At 49.0% G+C, this 22,528-nt stretch overlaps 1 protein-coding gene and 1 long non-coding RNA gene across 14 annotated transcripts; one reads left to right on the top strand and one right to left on the bottom strand.

The window, feature by feature from the left end:
- Positions 1 to 232: 232 nt before the first annotated feature.
- LOC125744355 (lysine-specific demethylase 5C-like) lies at positions 233 to 22,481 on the bottom strand. Of its 2 annotated transcripts, none has more exons than XM_049016068.1 (29): positions 20,967 to 22,481; positions 19,760 to 19,905; positions 16,550 to 16,627; positions 16,291 to 16,413; positions 15,646 to 15,822; positions 15,311 to 15,445; positions 12,849 to 12,902; positions 11,790 to 11,913; positions 11,467 to 11,678; positions 11,215 to 11,373; positions 11,019 to 11,138; positions 10,744 to 10,902; positions 10,360 to 10,541; positions 10,079 to 10,241; positions 9,830 to 9,949; positions 9,480 to 9,674; positions 6,906 to 7,087; positions 6,683 to 6,807; positions 6,272 to 6,422; positions 6,113 to 6,197; positions 4,914 to 5,299; positions 4,659 to 4,797; positions 4,391 to 4,570; positions 4,164 to 4,277; positions 2,365 to 3,132; positions 2,240 to 2,291; positions 1,893 to 2,092; positions 1,524 to 1,712; positions 233 to 1,069 (listed from the first exon to the last, which is right to left on the bottom strand). In XM_049016068.1, the coding sequence occupies exons 1-29, from the start codon at positions 20,983 to 20,985 to the stop codon at positions 1,061 to 1,063; spliced, it is 4,746 nt and encodes a 1,581-aa protein (XP_048872025.1). In that variant the 5' UTR covers positions 20,986 to 22,481; the 3' UTR covers positions 233 to 1,060. The 2 variants fall into 2 exon arrangements, with proteins under 2 accessions (XP_048872025.1, XP_048872026.1); XM_049016069.1 differs by having other exon boundaries at positions 6,272 to 6,419; positions 20,967 to 22,477.
- Positions 3,070 to 4,029, top strand: LOC125744358 (uncharacterized). Of its 12 annotated transcripts, XR_007398346.1 has the most exons (6): positions 3,070 to 3,201; positions 3,265 to 3,327; positions 3,391 to 3,453; positions 3,517 to 3,642; positions 3,706 to 3,831; positions 3,893 to 4,029. It is a non-coding gene; the product is annotated as an uncharacterized LOC125744358 (long non-coding RNA). The 12 variants fall into 12 exon arrangements; XR_007398353.1 differs by lacking the exon at positions 3,265 to 3,327; XR_007398349.1 differs by lacking the exon at positions 3,391 to 3,453.
- Positions 22,482 to 22,528: the final 47 nt, after the last annotated feature.

The raw sequence follows: 22,528 nt of genomic DNA, 5'->3' as shown, positions 1-22,528 counted from the left end.
GGGGGATACAAAGAAAAGATTACCTGTTTGGGGACAGGGAAGTAGCAGTGAAGGAACTTACAATTGTTTCCTTTTATACTAGGTCTGAACATCATGCCAGAGTTAGAGATGTGTACAGACACAGCATCTTCTGACTTAAGGTTCACTTGTTTTTTACACCCGGTTACTTGGGTGACATGAGTCTGCTGCTCAGAGCGGACAGTAGTGACAGGAGCCAAATGAGGAGGCCAAATTCTTAAAACAATATTGAGCCTTTATTTTTCTAACAAGGAGAAAAGGGAACTAAAAAGGCAACATCAAAAAGAAGCTTTATACACAAACACACAACCGCGTGTCTGCATTTTTATCAATACCATATTATCAATAATAACAATAACAAACTATCGGAACCCATTAGAAACCAAGGGTGTGGAGAAAATGTGAAGTTTACAACAACTTGAGGAAGTAAGAAAAGGAGGCAGAGAGGTACAAGGATGGGGGGCTTGGGGGGGGGTAAAGGAAAAGATGACCTGCTGACAGTGAAGTAGCACCAAGGAACTTACAATTGTTTCCTTTTATTCTCAGTATGTCCTTCTGAAGCACAATCCATTACAAACTGCCCCTGTGAACAGGGGACCAGGTAGAAAATTAGCAAGTTGCGAACATGGTATGTCTGGGATACTGTCCTTCCAAAAAAAAAGTATTCACAAAGTCAGGGACTGGGATGTGCTGTGCTCTAAGGGGTCTGATAGAAAACGATCCCACACTCGCACCGCCTCCGGATGCAAACCGGGATGAGATTCTGGCAAAAGGTGAAGAGGAGTGCAGGACTGTGCCGCGAGACCTGGAGCGGTAGGTTTGACCGAGAGCCGTGAGGGTCCGGGGGAGGACTATGGCGAGCTTGGAGAGGGCGGAGAGCGGGAGCACACGGTCGAGCAACAAAAGCAGAAACCTGTCAGTGTAGGGGGACCGACGAACTTGGGATAATGCCAAGGTGTGTCCCGCCAGAGTATGTCCATCATCTGCTGCCACCCCCCCCCCCCTCCGCTGTGTCCTTCTGACTTTCCCCATCAGCAACTCATCACAAGATCTGGGCAGGGAAAACAAAGAAAACCTCGTTTATTACTTCTGAAAGAGACATGGTCAAAAAAGCTGCTGAAACAATGAACCAGGAATATATGCAGATGCAAGAAGGCTGGCTGGATACGTGCAACTTCGTAATACAGAGCCGCAGTTTAAGATCCCACCCAAACACCTTCAGCTCTGCTAATCTCCAGATAATATCGTATATATCGAAAACAAAACAGCTTTACATACACAGCTGTATTTAATGGCATTTAGCGGTTTTCTGGAAATATTCCTAACGGGTTCCCCTTCAATTACGGCGTTTCACTTCTTAAAATTTTAAATTACAGCAAACGGATTCATAACGGATCACGTCCAGTAGAGCAGCTGTGTTCCTGTGCAGATTACTGCTGTAATAAACATCAGGAACAGAACAGAACCTTTATTAAATGCAGCCCCACCCCCGGCGAGCGACACACCTCCGAGAGCGTCTGCGGAAGTGTCTGGGGGGCCTCCTGCTTCAGAGGGCGTGTTTTCTTCGACTCCGAGGCATCTTGGGCGGTGGTGGTTTGCTCCTCCTCTCCCTCGCCTCTTTGGCTCTTCCTCTTCCTCTTCGAGTCCTTTGCTCGGCCCGCACGCCCGGCGCCGCCCTGCTCCTGCAACCGGATCTTCGGTGGCAGAGGGGAACGGGGAACAGCCGCAGAACGGCAGGTGAAAAAGAAAAGGGGAGATGACAGAGTTAATAAAATCTGGTTATATATATGGCATCATACTCCATAAGGCTGTGGTTCCCAACTCGATCTAAGGGAACTCCCAGACAGCCCACATTTCTGCTCCCTCCCCCTCACCAGTATAAGACTGTGCAGCGTGTGGCGGGGGGGCTCAGATACTGCTTGCAGGAGCCGGTGAATGACTTGCGACTGGTCCAGGGTGACCTCCAGCATGTCGCCCTCGAGCTGCAGCTCCTCCAGCTGAGCTCGGGTGGCAGAGGAGAGCTCTATGACGGGACCCCTCAATCGGGGAAGCAGGGCGAGTAGGGATTCGGTGCCTGGGACGTCAAGGGAACACGCGATGTGGGCAATATGGCCAGAACAGGCCAACAGCAGTAAATTACCGTCACCACCCGAGACTCACGCTATGTACGGAAGTCACGGAAAACTTGTACGGGAAAGAAAAACGATATACAGGCTCTGACCTTTGACCCCATTAGTGCCCCCTTTCCTGCTGTGTCCATTTTCACATTCAGCCTGAAAAGAGAACAGCCCATGAAACACCATCACACCCACTCAGAAAGGGAAAGATAAAGCACGAGCGTCTCACCCCCTTCCTGCGGGGATCGTCATCCTCCGTCAGGTCTATCACGCTGTCCTCCCGGTCGCCCTTCTCCGCTCCATCAGAGTCAGACAGCACTATGACGTCGTCCTTGGCCCCACCCCCATCCTTGGCCCCGCCCTCATCCTTGGCCCCGCCCCCACAGTCACCCATCCCCCGCAGTGTGTCCTGGAGTGCCCGCAGCGTCTGCAGGGCTGCCCTCAGCTCGGGGCTGTCGAGTGCCTGCCTGGCACGGCCCTGCCAACCGATGGCCCTCTCCGTCAGGCACTGCAGCGCCTCGCCCTCGGGGAGCCGCACTGGAAGCTTCTGCAGCGCCACCAGCAGCGCCAGGATGGTCTCCAACCGCGGGCGGCGTGAGCGTTGGCACAGTGGGCACAGAAAGCGCGTGTCCCAGTCCCACCAGCAGAGGGGATTAGCAGGGAGCGAGAGGGAGGGAAAGGGGACACAGCCGCCATGGAACCAGTCCTGGCAGAGGTGGCAGCGGAGGATTGGGGGTCGGGGGGGCTGCCCACACACGCAGACCTCAGGGGCGTCCGCAGGCGGCGGCTGCTCGGGAGTCTCCGTCAGGTCGATAACTGCTCCGTCCTTTCCGGAGTCCGGCAAGGGGCTGCAGGCATCCTGCTCCGCCCTACCCTCCCTCCCCTTCCACCATGCCTCACCGTCGCCATTCCTAAGTGCCGGCTTCGCCAAGTTGACCTCCTGGAGCCGCTGTACAGCCTCCTTCTCCCTCCTTTCTCCTTCTTTGAAGGCAGACACCTGACAGGGGGATGCCATCAAACAGAGAGGCAGGAGGAGCAGAAATGCATTACGACAGAGGAGTAGGAGGTGACAGGCTATCAAACAGAGAAGCAGGAGGAGCAGAAATTCATTACGACAGGGGAGAAGGAGGTGACAGGCCATCAAACAGAGAAGCAGGAGGAGCAGAAATTCATTACGACAGGGGAGTAGGAGGTGACAGGCTATCAAACAGAGAAGCAGGAGGAGCAGAAATTCATTACGACAGGGGAGAAGGAGGTGACAGGCCATCAAACAGAGAAGCAGGAGGAGCAGAAATGCATTACGACAGGGGAGTAGGAGGTGACAGGCTATCAAACAGAGAAGCAGGAGGAGCAGAAATGCATTACGACAGGGGAGAAGGAGGTGACAGGCCATCAAACAGAGAAGCAGGAGGAGCAGAAATGCATTACGACAGGGGAGAAGGAGGTGACAGGCCATCAAACAGAGAAGCAGGAGGAGCAGAAATTCATTACGACAGGGGAGTAGGAGGTGACAGGCTATCAAACAGAGAAGCAGGAGGAGCAGAAATTCATTACGACAGGGGAGAAGGAGGTGACAGGCCATCAAACAGAGAAGCAGGAGGAGCAGAAATGCATTACGACAGGGGAGAAGGAGGTGACAGGCCATCAAAGAGAGAAGCAGGAGGAGCAGAAATGCATTACGACAGAGGAGTAGGAGGTGACAGGCTATCAAACAGAAGCAGGAGGAGCAGAAATTCATTACGACAGAGGAGAAGGAGGTGACAGGCCATCAAACAGAGAAGCAGGAGGAGCAGAAATGCATTACGACAGAGGAGCAGACTCCAGTAAGTGGGTGATGCTGCCACGAGTGACATTCATTACCAGAGACATGAGCTTCATTCAGTTCTGCCAGGAATTCCACTCATTCTCATACACACATAGACACAAATAAGGGGCAGGCTTCTACACAAAAGCACCCCTTGATGACCAACCCCAAGGCTGATGGTCTGAGCCAGGAGCAGCGACATGCACAGGTGTTCAAACACTCACGATGGCAGCTGGATCCCGCAGGTCCTGCGCCGTGAGACCCAGACTGTCCGAGTCGGCTTTGGACACCCTGCCGTCGCGCCGCTGCCGCTTCCTGTCCACGCAGGGACACAGCACCTGCAGCACACGGCAGCCTGGCTCACACGCGCACAGGCAGAGTGAGCTGCATCCTCACAGCTGGCTGCCCCACCCCACCCCGCCACGCCCCGCCGGCCTCCCCTCGCCCCCACCTCCAGCAGGCTCTGCTGCGAGTTCTTCTTGAGAAAGGTCTTGCTGGCCTTCTCTCTCCATGAATGGGCGCTGGCCACCTGGAGCTCCAGCTGCCTAAGCTCCTCCATGTGCACGGGTAAGTCCCTGCCGATGGCCACCAGCCCCTCCAGGTCGTCCAGGCAGGGGTAGTGCTCCCCGTTCTGCGGGAGGGAACAGAGAAGCAGTGGCCGTTCTGTGGCATGAGCGACTGCAGGCACGGCCAGCGGGAGCCAGGACGTTCCGGCGTACCTGGATCTCCTCCAAGTCGGTGACCCAGGCCCGAGCCCGGCTCAGGCAGCCCTGCAGGGACAGGATGTTGGGCAGCTGCACGGGGATCATCGTAGCTTCGTTGACGATGGCCTCCAGCGTGGAGAGCGGATGCTTCTGCCTGCAGGCGCCAGAAAAAAAGGCTGCAGTTACAGCTGTAGCACAGGCTGCTTCTCTCAGGTCTGGGCTGGTCTCCCCTCCGTAGTGCTGGACAAGAGACCCGGAGAGAGGCTTCACCTGTGCTCCAAGCAGATCTGCGCCTTCTCCTCCCAACGCTCGGCGATGGTGAGCAGCTCCTGCAGCTCGGCCATGGCCGTCTCCACGGCGCTGCTCTGCGGCACGTTACAACCGGTCTCCATCAAGTTACGCAGGACGCTCAGTGTAACTGACGCCGGTGCCTCGCTTCCCTGCCGGCCCAGCGCCCGCTGCACCTCCCCCAGCCAGTGACCCTGTTCCCGCAGGCCCCGCAGCAGCCCCAGGGCGGGCGGCTCGGCGACCAGCCTCTCCCCATCCTCCAGCAAGTCCTGCAGCTGCTCCGAGGGGGGTGGGGCCCGGCTGCAGTCGCAACTGTCCAGGAAGGCCTGGGCCCGGCTCTGGAACTGCTCAACTGACAGGAGCAAGGCCTGGGAAGGGCAGAGTGACCGGCACACAGACTCAGCGGGTCAGGGATCCTTAGTGATTATTGATGCTGATAACATTAGCGATCATTAGTGTTAACCTGGGTGTTAAAATCTAACATGCCAATCCGATAGGAATCGGGGCCAGTCCAGGCATTTTTTTAATTGATCATGACCAGCTACTACAACCGAACCCAAAACCCAATTTATTTCCTGCGTCTGCCCCATTTAGATCAGTTGTGCAGACAGTGACGCTCTCACACACGCTGCAGTAAGCCTGAGGCACACGGCTACAAACATACTATCAAGATGTCAGCCGTGTGGGAAACTCAAAGTAGTAATAATTGATCATTATTGACCCCTGGGGGGAAATTCTCTTTACACCTCTGCCAACTTGTTCTTTGTAGGTGAGAGTAAGCTGGTCGCAAAGGGTCGTTTAATACAACGGAGCTCATCAGGCACTTACAGAAACACAACAAGGAAGAATACGATGAAATCGCAAGTCTTACTCAGATGAAGGATGCACAACCGTGTGTGTGTGTGCATGTGTGCATGTGTGTGTGTGTGCGCGCGCAAAATATGGATTGGGACATTCCTATAAAATATCACAGTTCAATTAGCTCATCTGGGAAGGAGAAATTACATTAAGTCACCCTCACAGCTTTGATCGTGTAAATCCACGCATTAAATCATGATGAATGAAACCCTCCAGAACATTCTTATGAGCTAAAACATAACCCAACTGAAAAGAATGTGAGAAAGGCGGCGGCGGCGCCCAGGCCGAGCCCAGTGACGGACATGCGGGGATTCACATCTCACCTGCACCTGCTCCAGAGGGCTGAAGAGGCTGGGCAGGCTGCTCATCTTCTCCACCAGAGCCCTGAACTCGGCTAGGGTCATCCCCCTGTGTGCACACATGGTTAGCCCCGCGACCCGCACGTACGCACTCACCAGAGACGGCCACTCAGAGCCGGTTACCTGCCGTGTGAGCCGCTCAGGAGCTCAGCACTGACGGTCTTGCAGTGCTGAAAGTCACTCAACGCGCCGCTTAGCCGCTGGAGAAGGTCGTTGTTGGGGAATTTCTTCTCGGCGGCTTCCATCTTCAGTGCTTCCAGCTCTTCCACGTCTGCTGGGGAAGAGGCAAAGAGCTTGAGAAAGGGACTAAATGAACGAGTCAGCATCCAGCCTTTGGGCTCTCCCACGGGCCATCTGATCCAAAGGCCCTCTCAGAAACTCTGGAGCTCAACAAGTAAAGCATTACGCCAACAGCAGAAAGGCTGTGGGATCGAATCTTAGAAAGCGCACATAAACTGTAACCCAAAGCTGTGACCTACGACCCCATCCGCGCCCCTTTTCATGCCGTGTGCATTTCCCGTTGCAGCCCCTCACCTTTTTTCACGCCCCCCTCATTCTCCAGTGCTTCCTTCACTTTGTTCGCCCAGGAATCAAAGGATTCGGCTCGCACCTTGAGGCGGTGCAGCATAGACAGCAGCTCATCCAGAGTGTACCTGTACCTGCCAGGGCAGAGAGAGCACCCCCTTTACAGCACGCCACCCTCGCCCCCCCCCCCGGTTTAGGTCAGGGACTCCAGCTCGCGTTCCACGGCCGCTACCTGAGGTAGTGTTTGTTGGTGGGGCAGCCGCAGAGGTCCTGTGTGTGGTAGAGGCAGACCAGGCGCTGGGGGCAGCTATAGCAGGCCAGAGCAGACAGGAAGCACGTCGTCTTGCATTTGTCACACTGCCTCTCGTCGTCAGGGAGGAGCTCAAAGGCCTCGCGCTCTGCCTCCGTGATGCCCTGTCCACGCAGACAGACAGGGGGAGAGGGAGACAGGGGGAGAGGGAGACAGGGGGAGAGGGAGACACATAATGTCAGCAAGCTCGTGTTACTGGCATAGAAAGCTGCGCATAGCCTGACAGATGAGGCTGACTGCTGTCCTTTCCCAGTAGTGTCACCTCTAGTTAATCTAACCAGACATAAGAGCTGCTACCAGGAACCCCGTCACTTCTGAGGGGAGCAGGGGGAGCACGAGGCCGGGCTCACGTCCGCTCTGGTAGGAGTCGCCAGGGGGGCAGCTTATCTAAACTGTCATTAAAGTGGCCTGTTCCTCCCCAGCTACCTTACTCAGGCTGACCCCCACCTGCTATTGCTCAGTATCAAAGCCCAAGGGCAGTGGAGAAGGAAGAGAAGCCCAAAGATCATCCTGAGTGGTACGGAGGGGACCCGCTCACCCTCGAGCTTCCTGTGGTGTAATCAGGGACAAAACAGAGCCTAGGAAGAGCAGCTGTGCCGTTTTCACCATAACCTGCTGTGATTCTCCAGTACAACCGGTTTTATTTTGATTCGCTCCATCACAACATCTATATATAAACATTTTCAGTTGTTAAAATGGTATGCAGAACAGGTCCCAGGTGCCTTATTACGCAATTAACAAAATCATTATGATACAAAATGTAACAGCAGGTACAAAATAAATTAAGTCTTTCAATATGGTGTGTGCACATTATAAGCTTTTAAACTAGGCACCTGGAGAGCAACTATTAAAAACAAAGGCTAAGCATTATGTGCAAGTGCGCCTCGAATCCTTAAACCAACTCGTATAACTTCCATCTAATCCACTCCGATAGATGAGTTTCAGTAAAATGTCATTTCATGCAGAAAAGTGCAATAAAAGTTACAGGAGCCTGGATGCCTGGGTAAAACGCAACCAAACCATTGTGTTAAGGATCAAGCTTCTCTTCAATGGTTAAAGCTTTCCTGCTACATTGATCTGAAGTTTCACTGAGATTAAAGGCGATGGAGCAGATTTCATAAAAATCGGTATGGGTTAGTATCTCAGAAAAAGGTGATACGCATCTAAACATATAGTCTGCAGCAGGAAACAAAATACACAGACAGACAACTCCATGCGACTCCATACAGATCGACTCAGCTGTCAATGGAAATGTTTTAGATCAATTTAAAATGTAATTAGTTGCTCTACAAACAAATGCTCAAAATGTCTTGAGGGGAAGAAAGAAAAAAAAGTCACTGTATATATTTTGTTCTGCAAAACCCCTGGAGTGAATCACAACCTGAGAAAATATTACAGTAATATGGAGTGACAGTGATGTGACTGGTGTGTCGATTTGTGAGGCTTTTGTCGGTTTTTGTTTGATTTCCTTATAAAATTGAGTGGGAATGAAGGTACTGAGCCGCAGACAACTGAAGCAGATTTCTGTTCCGAGTCAGTTTGTTACACCCTTAAAACCAGCACTTGCCTATCAAAGCACCCTGGCTAACTGAGCTGGCTGACTTTCGGGCATTCCACCCAGGCCCGGCACGTCGAGGCCTGTTAAACATGCGGACAAACGCATGAGCCGACGAGAGGTACGGCTCATACAGGCATCGCTGTCTATTTCCCAATCTTGTTCTGGAGACACGTAATGTAACAGCAGAACTGCCAGAACCTTCTCCCCTGCAGCTGCGTCTTGCTGAAACGTACTTTAAGCACATTTGAAAGCAGCGCTAACACTGGTTGCTTTGCAGTGTCAGTCATCACCCATCGTGCTTCAGGCTCACGTCAGCTACAGGTAAACCAGAGGATACCAGCCCGCGGCTTCTGTACTTCACTGAACTGTACGTACAGATCCCTTCATCATACCAGAACCTCCTGCATCGAAGACGCTGGAGGCCTGACTGATTACCAAAGGGCAGCTAGGAACTGCAGGCCAGTGGGGGTAGGGGAAGAACTTTGGGGATGCACCTGGGCAACGCCGCCCCCCCCCCCCAGGATCTCGGCCAATCACAATGCAGTACAGGTGACTGACAGGCACTGAAGCGGCTCATGGGAGTTTTATTTAAACAAAAAATAAATAAATTATTGGTTTAGAGAGGGAACCAATCAAATTGTAGAGGGGGTGGGTCTAAGCAACTGGAGGAGGCGGGATCAAATACTCCTCTAGCTGTTTAGGCCCACCTCCTCTACAATTTGATTGGTTCTCTCTAAACCAATCATTTTTTTGTTTTGCCTAAGTAAAACTCCCACAAGTGCTGAACAGACTGAACTGTATCAATGGGATTGCTCTGTTGTAGCAGTTGTCCCTGAAAATGGGTTCTTAACATGGAAAATGCTAAACTCATCTGCTTGGTCCCTGCTGATGTGATCAGGCTCCTCCCCTTGTGCTGCATATAAGCTTTGCTCTCTTACCCTCTCCAGCAGCTTTTTGCGTAGCTGCCTCTCCTCCTGCACGATGCTGAATATCTCCCTGTGAGTAGCAGCAGCCAGGTTCAGGTCCAGCCTCTCTGCGCAGGCGGCCATCTTGCAGGCGAGCTCCTCATGCGAAAACACGCAGTATCTGCGCAGACGCCGGTAGTGCTCGATGCAGGAGCGTCCGGCTGGCAGCTGGAAGAGAGGCCACTGGTTTTGACATGCAGAGAGGCTTTAACAAGGCAGTGTGGTGTAGGGTCATCACTAGGAGCCAGTAGAGAAGTTAAAATAAACGGTTCAGGGGAGCTTGACACAGCTACCTCCACGTGGACCGTACAGAGCAAACTTACCCAATCAGCAGTGCAGAAGTTGACAGCCTCTGCAAAGTTGTACCCCTGGTTAAAGCCAGCATGGTACGCCCGGGGGAAGGTAATAACAAACTCCCCCGCGCACTGGTTGGTACGGACCACCTAAAAAGTAGGTGCAGCAAATAGGCCGAGTTACAGCATGGTCTCTGCCAATTGTGCCCGAAACCTTATGGTCTGGTTGTCATGGGAAACGCATGAAAATGGCAGCAGGCAGGATGAGGGCACACTGACCGGCACCCCGTGGGCCATGAGGATGTTGGGGTTCATGATGGTGACCAGCTGGTGCAGCAGGTCGGGCTGGAACTCAAACAGCTCAGGGGTGATTTTCTTCATCACCTCCTCCAGCGACTCGGCCGCCGATCTGGGAACCCCATACCACGTCTTGGGCTCCCCCCTAGTGAGGGCCACAGAGGCAGTGCCATGACTGGGAGCCTCGAGAGCAGCTGGGACACCACCAGAAGACCAGCGACTACAGCCACATGGCTGAACGCGGATGCAGCAGGGGAAATTACCAGTGCAGATAGTTGATGGAGTAACTCCAGTGGTCCTCGATGTGCCAGCAGAAGGCGGAGAAGACCATGCCCACGTAGAGCCAGGGCACCTTCATGCCCGAGATGTCGGCGTTGATGTGGCAAAGGACAGACTGCTCCAACACAGGCATGACGTTCAGGTTCCACCCGCTGCGGGCGTACTCCTGGGGCAAACGAGGACAGCAGTGCCGGGTCACTACATATACACTCACAAATATCAGAGCTGTGGTAAGAAGCAGCACATATAAAAGCCAAGTAGCAGGGGGGGACCGTGCCAGGGGGGGAATGGGTTCTGTGACACTAAAAGAGCACAAGGTCAATGGCATAAATATGAACGTGCGGAGCACGCGGGGCGGCCGGCCTCACCTGCTCCTCCGCCGTCAGCTGCCGCCTGCCGTTGTTCATTGGGAACCCACTGCCGAACTCCTTGGAGTGGATGTCGGCCCCGTACTCCACGGTGACGTCCTCCTCTATGCTGCTGACCAGCCTCCAGAACTCCCGCTCCACCAGCTCCGTGGGCACCATCTGCAGCGTACACAGGTCACACGGGCCGCCGCCGCCGCCACATGAGCCAAAGCTCTCCTTCCTCCTCCCATCCCTCGGGTACATGGCCACACCACGAACACGGCATCATCACTCACGTGGACGGGCATGTTGAAGTAGTCGGCCTTGAAGGTGTCGGCCATCTCCCCAAAGCTCTGCAGGGTGTACTCCCGAGTGGCCTGCTCAAAGCCAAAGGCCTCCGCCGGCCTCTTGCACTCCTGACAGAGAGGACAGCAGTCAGACTGGCGGCGTGGTTCCATGCGGCCGCGCCCAGGCCCTGCTCTGGAGCCTTACCTCTGCCACACACTTGGGACAGCGCCAGTCACCCTTGGGCGGCTCGCTGAGTGGAGGCAGCAGGCAGAAGGTGTGGTAGTTGTTGTCGCAGCTGTCGCACAGCAGCAGCTTCTCGTCCTCATCACCCCGGCCGCACATCCGACACACAAAGGAGTCCACCTGCGGGCAGACGGGCCGCCGTCTCGCTTGGGGCTCCCTCCAGTCCTCCCTCCTGATCTCCCGCCCCTAGCTCCCCCATGCTCCCACACTCACGAACTGCGCGTTGCTCATGTTGCGCCTCAGCCGCATGGTCATCTTGGTGCATGGCTCCTCCCGGTCACCATCATAGCCGTATTTGTCCCCAGACTCCTCCTTCACTGTCCTGTCCGTGGGGGGCAGGTGCATTTTGCCCTCCCCCCTGTCCTCTCCAGGTTCATCTTTAACCACGACACTGTCCCGCACGATCACTGTCTGTGGCAGTTCATCTGGGGGGAGGGATGGGGGTGCGTGAATACAAAGGCCCAAATGCTGTTACGCCCACAGCCCATTCCCCATCACAATGAAGCAGGGCCCCCAGGTCACAGACACCCCCCTACCTTTCCTTCGGTTCCCCTTGTCCCTTGCCATCAGCCCCAGGCCCATCATCTTGGGTCCGGCTCCATAGATCTGTAGCTTCTTCAGCTCAGGATTCTTTTCTATATCTTCTTCAGTGGGCTCCGGCTGGGGTGGGTGGTGGGGGAATGTGTGACAGAGGGTGTAAGTTCACCTGACAACAAGACCTGTACCGGCACTCAGCAGGACAGAGACTAGAAAATCCCCAAAGCTCAACACAACACACATGGTCTTTTACAAGATGTGATTTTTTATTTTTTTTAAACGACCTTCCACAGGTAGTGAGAGGCCAACCCAATGGCTACCGATTGCTGACCATGAGACAAGCAGATGGAGGCTGAAGATGAGTGGCCATGCTCAAGCAGGGAGGGATGGCTGGCAGTCTGTCCAAAGAGGAGCGCAGGTGGGCAAAGCAGGATGCCACAGACGAGCGGGCACTGCCAATGAGAGACAGCAGGGTCCCACTGCCATTGGCCTTCATCCCTGCAGCCCATTAGCTAGGGCTGTTTAACAGGTGTGTGTCTGTATTGTACTTTTTCTCTGTTTTTATAGCACTGATTCTGGCACTGACTTAATCTTTCATTAGATGGCAGCACAAAAAAAACATAATTTAGTCAAACTAAAGTGCTGCATATTTATAACACTTGCTAATACTGACAAACAGTTCAGTAGAACATTTCAAGGAAGCATATGTGACTCTTGAGAAAACCGTTTTCTGAACTGCCCTTCTGCAATCCTGCTCAGGGATAGAGAGGGAAGAGATAACCTGCGAGAACCTGGGCGCGTGAGCTCAGCGTATGCAGGCAAGAGACACACTGAACAGGACCCACAAACAAGCGGCCTCAAAGGGGGGGGGGCAGTCAGCCAAAGCCCCAGAACATCAATAAGCAGACAAATCCCGGCTGGCCAGGACAGAGGCGGAGGGAAGAACAGAGGCAAGGAGATAGAGAGGGTCCATGAAGGCACCCGGAAAGCCATGATGGAGATGGGGAATGGAAGACGGCGTGTGAGGGGAGAGGAGGACCAAGGGAGAGGGGCAATACCGAAGTGTGTCGGGAGCCGGCAGAGAGAGTGTGGGAAGACAAGTCATCGGGGCCCTGCATGGGGAGACAACAACAGCAACAATGGACTGAGGGAGGTAGGGCTCAGACAGGAGGGACACAGCAATGGGACAGATGGGTGAACAGGAGGAGCGTGAGAATGGTGGAATGGAGGCGGACGGGGGTAAAGACGGACTGGCGAGGGGACAGGTAAAAGGAGGCAAGGAAAACTAACTGAAGTAGGGTACAATGGAGATTTGTCATCATGTACCAGTCAGTAAGAATCAATACTGAAGCCCACTGAGTTCAGAAGCATAATTGTTTGCTTTCAGAATTCACATGGAACTTGATGCATTAGTCACAATTACTCAATATGTCACAGTGACAAAAAAGACTAGAAGTTAGTACATTACGAAATGAACACTGAATTGAACATCTCCTTCTTGCAATAAATCGTTATTACGCAAGCCAGAACACACATCAAAACGTTACATAAAGCAGGAAGCCACATGTTTCTGTAAGAGGTCAATCTGCTCCAAGTACGTTTTGGCACATAAAATACACGTAAAGAAGCTATATGTATTACATGCCAATAACTAATTATGAAGCAAATCAGCAGGGTAGTCACTTAAAGTGCAAATGGATCCAAAAATTTTATTCCTGAATGAAACTCACTTTTATAGTCAATGTATGGAGCAGAGTATAGTACTTAAGCAGTACTTAACTGAAAATCGATGCAAAAAACTATACTTGCATAACTAGGGCACAACTGCAGTTAACTTTGGATAACTGCAGAAATTCAATACAATCAATTAAAAGGGAAGACTAGAGAACAGCACATTGTTCATTAATAGAAACTGAAAGCAGAACTCTCTAAAGCAAAAACCATATCAGTTCACCAGTGTCATTTTTGACTGGTTCATTTGTGCTTCACGCCCATCTCTCCATAGCTGAGCAAAGGCAAAGAATACATAATAGACATGTAAAAGATGGAGGACAGATATGGAGGAACAGCGTGGAGGAGGAGGAGGTCCACAACCTGACAGGACGGCAGCACACTGTTCATTAGGATAAACAGCGATCAGGTAGCATAATCAGCAGCAGGTGGCAGGCATCTGACTTGGCAGCTACATCAGGTCTCATACCAAACTGTTTAGATGCCCCGTTTTCCTCCTAAGTGATGCTCTCAGCCGACAACAATCAACTCGCTCCCCGGGCAGAGTAAAACCCACTACAATTCCCCACACCAAGAGAGGAGACTGTGAACAAAGATGGAAAACGAAGACGCGTTATATCATTAAAACACCGCTTTAGGGAACAACTGTGAAAACATGTCAACTCCAATCAGCATTTTTGATGGTCTAATTTGATCTCAACTTCAACTAGCTTGGGAGAAGGCCCCAACGAGAGCGGAAGCGAGGTTTAATGAATAAGCTTAAATGCCAGCTTGTACTTAGGGGCATGGATTTAATACATACCTCAAGCTCATTTCAAACAGAATGACTATAACAGAAAAAAAGTGATATTCACAAATTATTTTGTTTACTTAAGAGGCTTTAGTACAAGCAGAGGTTATACTACTGAACTCACATCAGTAATGCCCAAAACATGTAAATAGTTCAATATTCAATATTGGTGAAGTCGAAAACCCCCAACTTGAAGTGGTTAGCACGCCTTGTAAGGCAGTGTGGGGGTGGAACAGTGGCAAGGTGGACTGAGAACAACCCACTCACAACCGCAAACCACATTCCTGTAATTCCCAAAGAGCACTCCCTGCGAGACTCACGCCACATCATTCTGACAGAGGACAGAGCCATCACGTATGCGCTTAATAAGAACACTGCCACAGCCCCCACACAGGCAAATGACTTGGATAATGCATGAAATAAAAAGTTTTAATCTCTGTAGCACATACCAGATAACAGGAACCTACAAGGCTCTTAAATCAGCCAGTCAACTGGCCCTTTTCATGCCTCTGGTCTGCATCATCATCATCATCCCCCTTTGATGCACTATTTCATCAGACCACGGAAAAAATATCTACAATTGCCGCTACCTGCCCTACATTTCCCATCAGCGTGCAGTCTGCATGTTTTCTGAAGGTTGCCTGCATACCATTGTTCTGTGTTTTATTGCCCTGGCAGCCAGACAAATTCAACACCCAGAGAAGACCGAAAGGAGGAAAAACAGGTTTACCACATTCCAACTCTTAATAGCTGCTTCATCATGTTTAATACAAGGAAAACAAAGTCAAAAAAGCGTGCTTTGAAACGCAATGGCTGTGCAATCTACACAGTATACCAAAGAAAATCGATTTTTCATCAATCGTTTACAATAAACAGTCAGTTGAAAAAGTACTGAAATGCCCAGATATCCAGACAGAAGTACTAACTGAAAGGATTAGCCATTACAAAGACTTAATACAGTGTGCTGCAATTGGCAACAGCAAGGACAGGATCACTCACATCTGGCTGTAAGCGATTGGCTCGGCGCCCATAGCTGCTGGTCTTGGAGGGCTGGACTGACTGGCGGAGGGGGATAGAGTGAGGCTTGTACTCCTTATCCACCTCTTCACTGTCATATGGCCTTGGTTTGCACTGCTAACGGGGAGAGGAGAATGATGTTAGCCACCATGGCGAACAGCACAGGACACGCATATGGGAGTAACCAGGCTCCTCTGGTTTACACAGACTAGCACGGACAGCCAAAGTCGACTTGCCAGGCTGCATTCTATCATTTAAAGGCCACTAGGACGTTGGGAATTTTGTAGACTGAAAAAAGGAATAGAAGATTATAGAACCTTCACTGGCAAAATGGCGCCTGACTGGAACACCTCAAAGGGGTATATGATCCTCTCATAATGAGAGCGCAGCAGGGAGCCGATGTTCTTCCCAGGTGGGTACCCCAACTTCTGGGCCACACGAGCCCATCGCCTCTCCTTACTGACAGACTCAAAGCCTCCTTCTTCAGCCACAATCTGTAACACAGCATAACTGCAGTCAGTACTCATTAGTAGCAGGTGACCAAGAGATTCTGTCCCACTTTCGAGCATACAGAGTGTGACCGGCTCCATGCCCATCAGGAAAAAGGCAAAACGTGTTACGTCTGCCATGACATAATTATTTAAGTTGTGAAAAGGTTTGCTATACTTGAATAAGGGCCATCGTTCAGTTTTTACTCTTATGAAGTCATTTAATAATCGGCATCATAATGGGACAGTAAAATCAGGATGCTTTTTGGGAAGCTTATGGTGGAAAATCGGCACAGAAGGAACGGATATGTGGTTCACGAGAACTTTAGCAGACTTTCAGTAAAAACATGCCAACATTTCTAACAAAACCCGTTGATGCAATGCTTATAGTTGGTGCAACATCGCATATCTAACCCAGTGAATTTTCAGCTCAGACAAACAGTTGTCAGCACTGATGTGTGTGTGTCTCCAGACCTTGGACAAGCCAAAGAGGTCCAATATCCGTCTCTCGATGTTGGGAATTTTTAGGGAGGAGCCCTGGATCTCCCAGAACTTGGCAATGCGATCCAGATAGTTTAACTTCACACGGGTCTCCGCCTGAACATGGAAATAGAAATTTCAGCACAATAAAGCAATCGATGAAGAGGAAGGACCCCTAGTGGAATAAATCTGGTCAAACTACACAATGTAACACTACATAACACACTCCAACTAAACTGTACAGGGGACAGACCTCCAACTCATTGAGCCTCTGGATTCTCGGAGTGAAGTGGAAGCTATCCACCTCAACAGCAAAGGGAGGTTGCCAGTCCTGAGGGTTAAAAAATTATTAGTTGTTAAAAAATTAAAGCAGGAAAGTGCATTGAGAAACAAGGCAAAATATACAAGTCTGGGTTACTAATATTATTTTCAAATACATTCTGGATTTAGTAACACATGCACTTTGTAAAAAGTAAATAAATGAAAAATACACAGTGCGACGAGACAACCTATGAATTATTCGTGCATCACTCGTATCAGCAGATGCAACAAACATATACTGAAGGAAAACTCGCATAAAACTTAACCGCTGTACTCAACTACATATAGGCAACATTTAAGGGTACCCACAGAAAGCTCTCTTTATGAACTGTAAAAGTAAATGACTGATACATGCATTTCTATATATAGTGAAACCTCCCTTATGCAGATCTCCAATATACGGGCGCCTCCCTCTACCAGGCAGCTCTAAGCACACGCATGCACAAATTAATCTTACACAACACGCATCCATGGAATCATAGTGTCACGGCCCTCCAAAAGACGCTCGATATCATTAGAGATATGTCAAGGAAGGAGTTTTTGCAGACCATTTGGAGTGGCTAAGTCTACATCCATCCATCCATTTTCTGAAAATACTCAATCCCAACTGGGGTCGTGGGGGTGGGGGGGGGGGGAACTAGAGCCTATCCATGGAACAATGGGCACAGGCAGGAACCAACCCTGGCCAGTCACCAACACACCACAGGGCACAGACACTGACACTCACACAACTACAGGACCAATTTAGACTCACCAATCAACCTAATCCTGCACACTTTTGCTGCATTAGCTTTTATCCTCCATTAGCTAAGAAGCATTGTATTGTGAGAGATGCATATTTCCAAAAGCTAGACAAAGCTTGTTATCTATGGTAATTATGTAATTTGTATGTGTACACATGTACGTTGTACCGTACAGGTATTTCTAAGTTACGGGCATTTCTTACTTACGGGCACCCTTTGGTGCCATTCTGCCCGCTTAAGGGAGGTTTGACTGTGCTCCATAAAGCCCACCGTAGAAACTACATATGCTTACACAAATACTATCCTGAACGAGAGCTCAAATACTACAAACAAACATTAAGAAAAATGCTGAGAAAGGACGTTAAATAAATAATATTATGCTAACCAGGTTTTTAATATTCAGGCTACCATCCTTCCCCAGCTACATTAAAGTGTGCATTTACATACCTTTCCTATTCCAGGAAAACTAATTAATGTACATGGTATTGCTGTAATTCGTAAAAGAGCAACATGCTGATTAATATCTTCCTCCAAAGCTTTGCACTCAGGTTTTCAAAGATGCTATTCTGTGCCAAGACAACCGTGATAAAATGCATCCCACTTCATTCTTAAATGCACTTCAAACTGAAAAGGGCCACTGGAACAGGAAGGTCATTCTACACACCAAAACAAGGCCGAAAGGTTTTTGCCTTAAAAGCCATAGGATGACAAAATAGACCAAACTCTTAGAAAGCCATTCCAAAATGAATCAGTGTTACAAAAAACAAATTCATACTGCACTGACTACTTCCTGTTGTTCATTTGCCACAGTCTGTAGATCAAGACACAACAAAAGGTGAAGAAACGTCCAATAAGAAGATATAACAAGTTAAACAAATGGAATTAAAAATAAAGATATTGAAAAATACAGTGAATAAAACAGAAATAGAATGTCTGCTGGAAAGTCACCGCGACAAATCTGACGTTTGCGATATCATCATTGACACTGTCACAGCCGGTAAGGTTGTTTACCCTATCAGAATTGTTAATCCATAAAGTTAATTTTGAAATACAGCACTGCCATCATTAACAAGCTTTCCATGGCTGGCCTTACAGTCACTCTGAACAATTGGACCGCAGCACCATCAAAGGCAGCAAAGGACCTTGACACGACACTTAGTGACAGCTTGGTCCCAACCAGCCCACAGCACTGACGCAATTTCTGCAGATGCTTTGTGCATAATATCTGGGGAAGCTGGCCCTGGTTCACAGAGCTGTATAGCAGATGCTGGCATGGCCTATCATCCCTGTATCACATTACTGCAGCCATCATTAGACCACTGGGCTCATTCAAAATGACACTGCATGTCTTGGTGTTTGACCTTCTGAATTATTTGCATTTTATCCTTCCTCGCCTTAACCCATCAACTGCCAGTTAAAACCCATTTACCAAGGTCAAACCCATGATATCAGCATTCAAGGCTGCCAACCAACCAGCACATCTACATCTCCTGAACTTCCCTTATTGTCAGACCGAGATCTAGGTCATTATGCTCCACCGCACCAGCATGTGCATTCAGCCACTTCATGAAATGTCCGAAATCAAGCTCGCATCTCCCTTTTGGCCTCTGCTGATGTTCTTAAGGATGACAGAGAAAATGCGTCTTTTCAAACCACACTTCAGGCCAGATGCACTGTAGGCTTCCAGCTGGAATTCGGCTAAACATGAGCGTCCCTTTGTAATAATTTAGTATGCTCTCAGAAAAAAAAACTGTATTATACAACTGCTATTTTGTGACTTTTAAAATTACTTCTCATAAAAGCTACAGGAAATGAATTTGTCAGTCTCTAGCTGGCTTTTCTACAACTCCAGCCAGCACACCTAAATGTAAACTGAATATCAAAAGTTTGAATTCATTCGTATCTTTCATAAAATCTAACCAACCAGTATAAAAGACATGCCCTGTTCCAAGTTATAATACACCATAAATGTTGCAAAGGCAATACTATATTTTGCTGCAGTTTACCCACATGTGATCTAATGAAATACACCCTAACTACCTATATCTTAGCTGATGTCATCCGGACAATAAGCACCAGTGAGTGCACACACACTAATTCTGAATCTTTCTTACCCATGACTGTCGCAAAAAAATGTCATGGATACTCTTTAAAACATTAAGTAAAATTTCATTTAGCAATTTTCATCTAATAAGTTACCATTTAAGTACCATACACATAAGAAAATAAAACACTATATAATATTTCGGACTTGTTTCCAGAAGCAAATAACTTGTATAAAACTAAACTGAGAACCGGTTCTCACAGGATTGATTGTACTAGATTTCATTATAGAAACCATCATCATGAAAAAGACACAGAAAGAGGAACATAGCCAATAAAACTGTACCACTTCTTACCGGAGGAGGGCGGATCTTGCAAATTCCGGATTTCTCAGCGATGGGACGGATTTTGGCTATGTAACCCATTGGATCTGCGAACTCCTCCCACGACGGTTCAAAAACGGGGCATTCAGGCGGTGGCACGAAATCCTCCCCGTCCATTTCTATAAAGTAATAAGGAGACCAAAGCGGCAGCACGTCGGTACAATACAAACTCGCATCACATTTAGTTACTATAAAGAGATGGAAAGGCTGTACAGATGTAAGCCCCAACGACTTTTACTGTGTCAATACACACGTCGGCATTCACAATGTCGGTTCACATACCTAAACAAAACCAGTATGTTTAACTGCATCAAAACGTGCAGCTATTAAGACCATTAAGATGGAGACGAGGTATGCTCGCTCACGCACGTACACAAACCATTTCCGTTTGGCCTCTAGTCGCCGTGCTCTACAAGCTCACAGATTTCTAGGATAGCCGACGAACACAGGCACTGGCGACAAAAAAGGAAGCCTTATCACACTGCTAGTCCCACCGGAGGCATAAGCAAATACTCTTTAATAAACCCGCGTGTGTAAGCATGACTGGTGACCGGTAGGTTCAACGTTCGTAACATCGACGACGATCAAACACATCGAGGTGCTTAAACGACCACACCAAAAACAATGCAGGCCCACCTCTGTCCTCGGCTCAGGCTAAGTGAGCCAGACCAAATACTCCTCCTTGCAATGCAGCAACAACCAGATTCCACCACCACTCGAAGTAAAATATGTATATGTACTAATCCATTACCAACACAGTTACATACAAGACAACAAATGCACCAACCACAATGTAACCCCTTTAGTCCCTACTCTTTCTCCCAGTCCCAGTGTGGAACCACTGTAATATTCCGTTCCACGCAGGCCTCCCTAGCGCCTCCTCTCGGATCACAGAAAAGGAAGCATGGGAGGCGTAAATGCATTACACCCTCGGCGACTGATCCGAAGTCAGTTTGGCCTATTTATTGTGTGATTTTTGAAAAGAATATACGTGGGATCAGTCTGATCCAAAATCGGCAGCAAGTAGCATTAAGAAATCCGAGGTAGTCTGGGAATTCTATTTTATATCCAGTCTTTCCAACTGCCTATCGTTGGTACCCCTACCCGCCTCCTCCAAGAAATGTAAAATTACTTAGTTTACACTGTGGATTAACAGAAATAGGTTAACCGTAATACTTACCTAGCAACATTTGGTGCATTTACGGACAGTAGAGAAACGAACTTTTCGGCGTTTATATCGCTCATTAAACTTTATTCAACAAATACTTGAATTTAGTGAATGACTCCCTAAAGTAACTAGTATTTCAATAAATAATGTCGCTGTCCGAATAAATCCTGCAGCCGCTTAGGGTAGCCATCGCTACGTAAGACAGCACGTTACTTCTGCACCTGACAGGTTAAGCGGACCTAAATTAAAACTCCCATAGACCTACAATTGTTTTGTTACGTTAAAGGTAAGTTGCCAGCAAATAGCTATGTTGTAAGAATCTCAGCTAGCAATGTACTTCGCGATACATCGTTTTAGCAACGTTATAACGCTACAGTAAATAAATACTATCTGGCAGTGTAAATCGTGCAAATGATTTGCTTGCTAACAATGGATAAAATGTTAAACTACAATAAGACTCACATACAATACATTAACGGATATAAATCATCTTATGCATGCTAGCGAGACAGCTAGACAGTTACAAACAATGGCCTCCCCTTGGTGTATACCATGAAGTATGTTCTGATGCCTTTGGTGAACGGCTAATATGTATTTATAATATTCACTTACTTTCCTGTAAATGTGTAACCTCTACTCCAACGAGCCGTTCTTATAAGTTTCTACTAGCCAGCCGGCTTGCTGGCTTTAAAGCAGCCAGCAGTCTAGCACTTTGGACGTTTTCGGTTGAGTGGAAATGCTACAGATCGGCGGCTAACTGGCTAATAAACACGCCCTGAGACACTTTCATCCATATCCTCTTATACCGCGCCGGACAATTTAATGACCAGTCCGAGGAGTTTGACTGTGTGGCGACTGTCAGTTAAAAGGAATGGAGTCTTCTGGGCCCGGGTTGATAACACCACTTGTCTGTTGTCTGGACTGGGTTTGTCCTTCTGCGTGTAGAAACGGCAGTCCGGCCTCCATTCCTCAGCCCATCCTAACGTGTCCGGTGTAGGCGCTACAACAAACAGCGCTCTGTGGGATTCCTCCTACTTCATCGCTTTTAACGCCTAACGTATTCGTCAACGTGTAGTTTCCACAGAGTCCGAAGCCGCTGCAGGCGACACGCTGACATCTCCTTGCCCTTCGCTGCTGGCTGGTGCCACACAGTCCTTGTTTGTTTAGCTGCTTAGCGATCTCGCTTGGGTGTCTATCGGTTTTTCAGTTTTCATACAGTGCCCCCCATACAGCGCTCCCCCAAAAGTTGAGTTCACTAATAGTTCTTTGTTTTCTAGGAGGATGTTCTTTCTGTATCGGCTCTAGACACATAAGTTCATAACTCGCACTTTGCTTGGACCAAACGCCATACTACTGGAATATACGCCAGAGAACATTATCTAATCGGGCATGTTTACATCATTGAATACATGCTGTGTAACACATACCGTGGTCCAGTTACATGTACATTTATTTTATGTTTTTGAACGGCTGATTTACACATGCGGGTCAGTAGAAATTTTTTAAGCTGAAAAATAATAAATTCGTATAAATGTATATATGAAATTATTTAATACACTCCACAAGTACGCGAC

This window comes from Brienomyrus brachyistius, chromosome 6, assembly GCF_023856365.1.
Source record: "Brienomyrus brachyistius isolate T26 chromosome 6, BBRACH_0.4, whole genome shotgun sequence".
Taxonomy (NCBI): domain Eukaryota; kingdom Metazoa; phylum Chordata; class Actinopteri; order Osteoglossiformes; family Mormyridae; genus Brienomyrus; species Brienomyrus brachyistius.
Note: the sequence above shows the minus strand (reverse complement) of the source record. Positions and strands in the feature narration are given on the sequence as shown.

Bases quoted from the DNA above. Each gene is read 5' to 3' on its own strand.
- LOC125744355 (XM_049016068.1), bottom strand. The intron at 11,914-12,848 runs GTATTGCCCCTC...CACCCACCCCAG, and splicing joins CCGGCTCCCGACACACTTCG to CCGGAGCCCACTGAAGAAGA. The intron at 7,088-9,479 runs GTAAGAGAGCAA...CTGCGTGGACAG, and splicing joins GCAAAAAGCTGCTGGAGAGG to GGCATCACGGAGGCAGAGCG.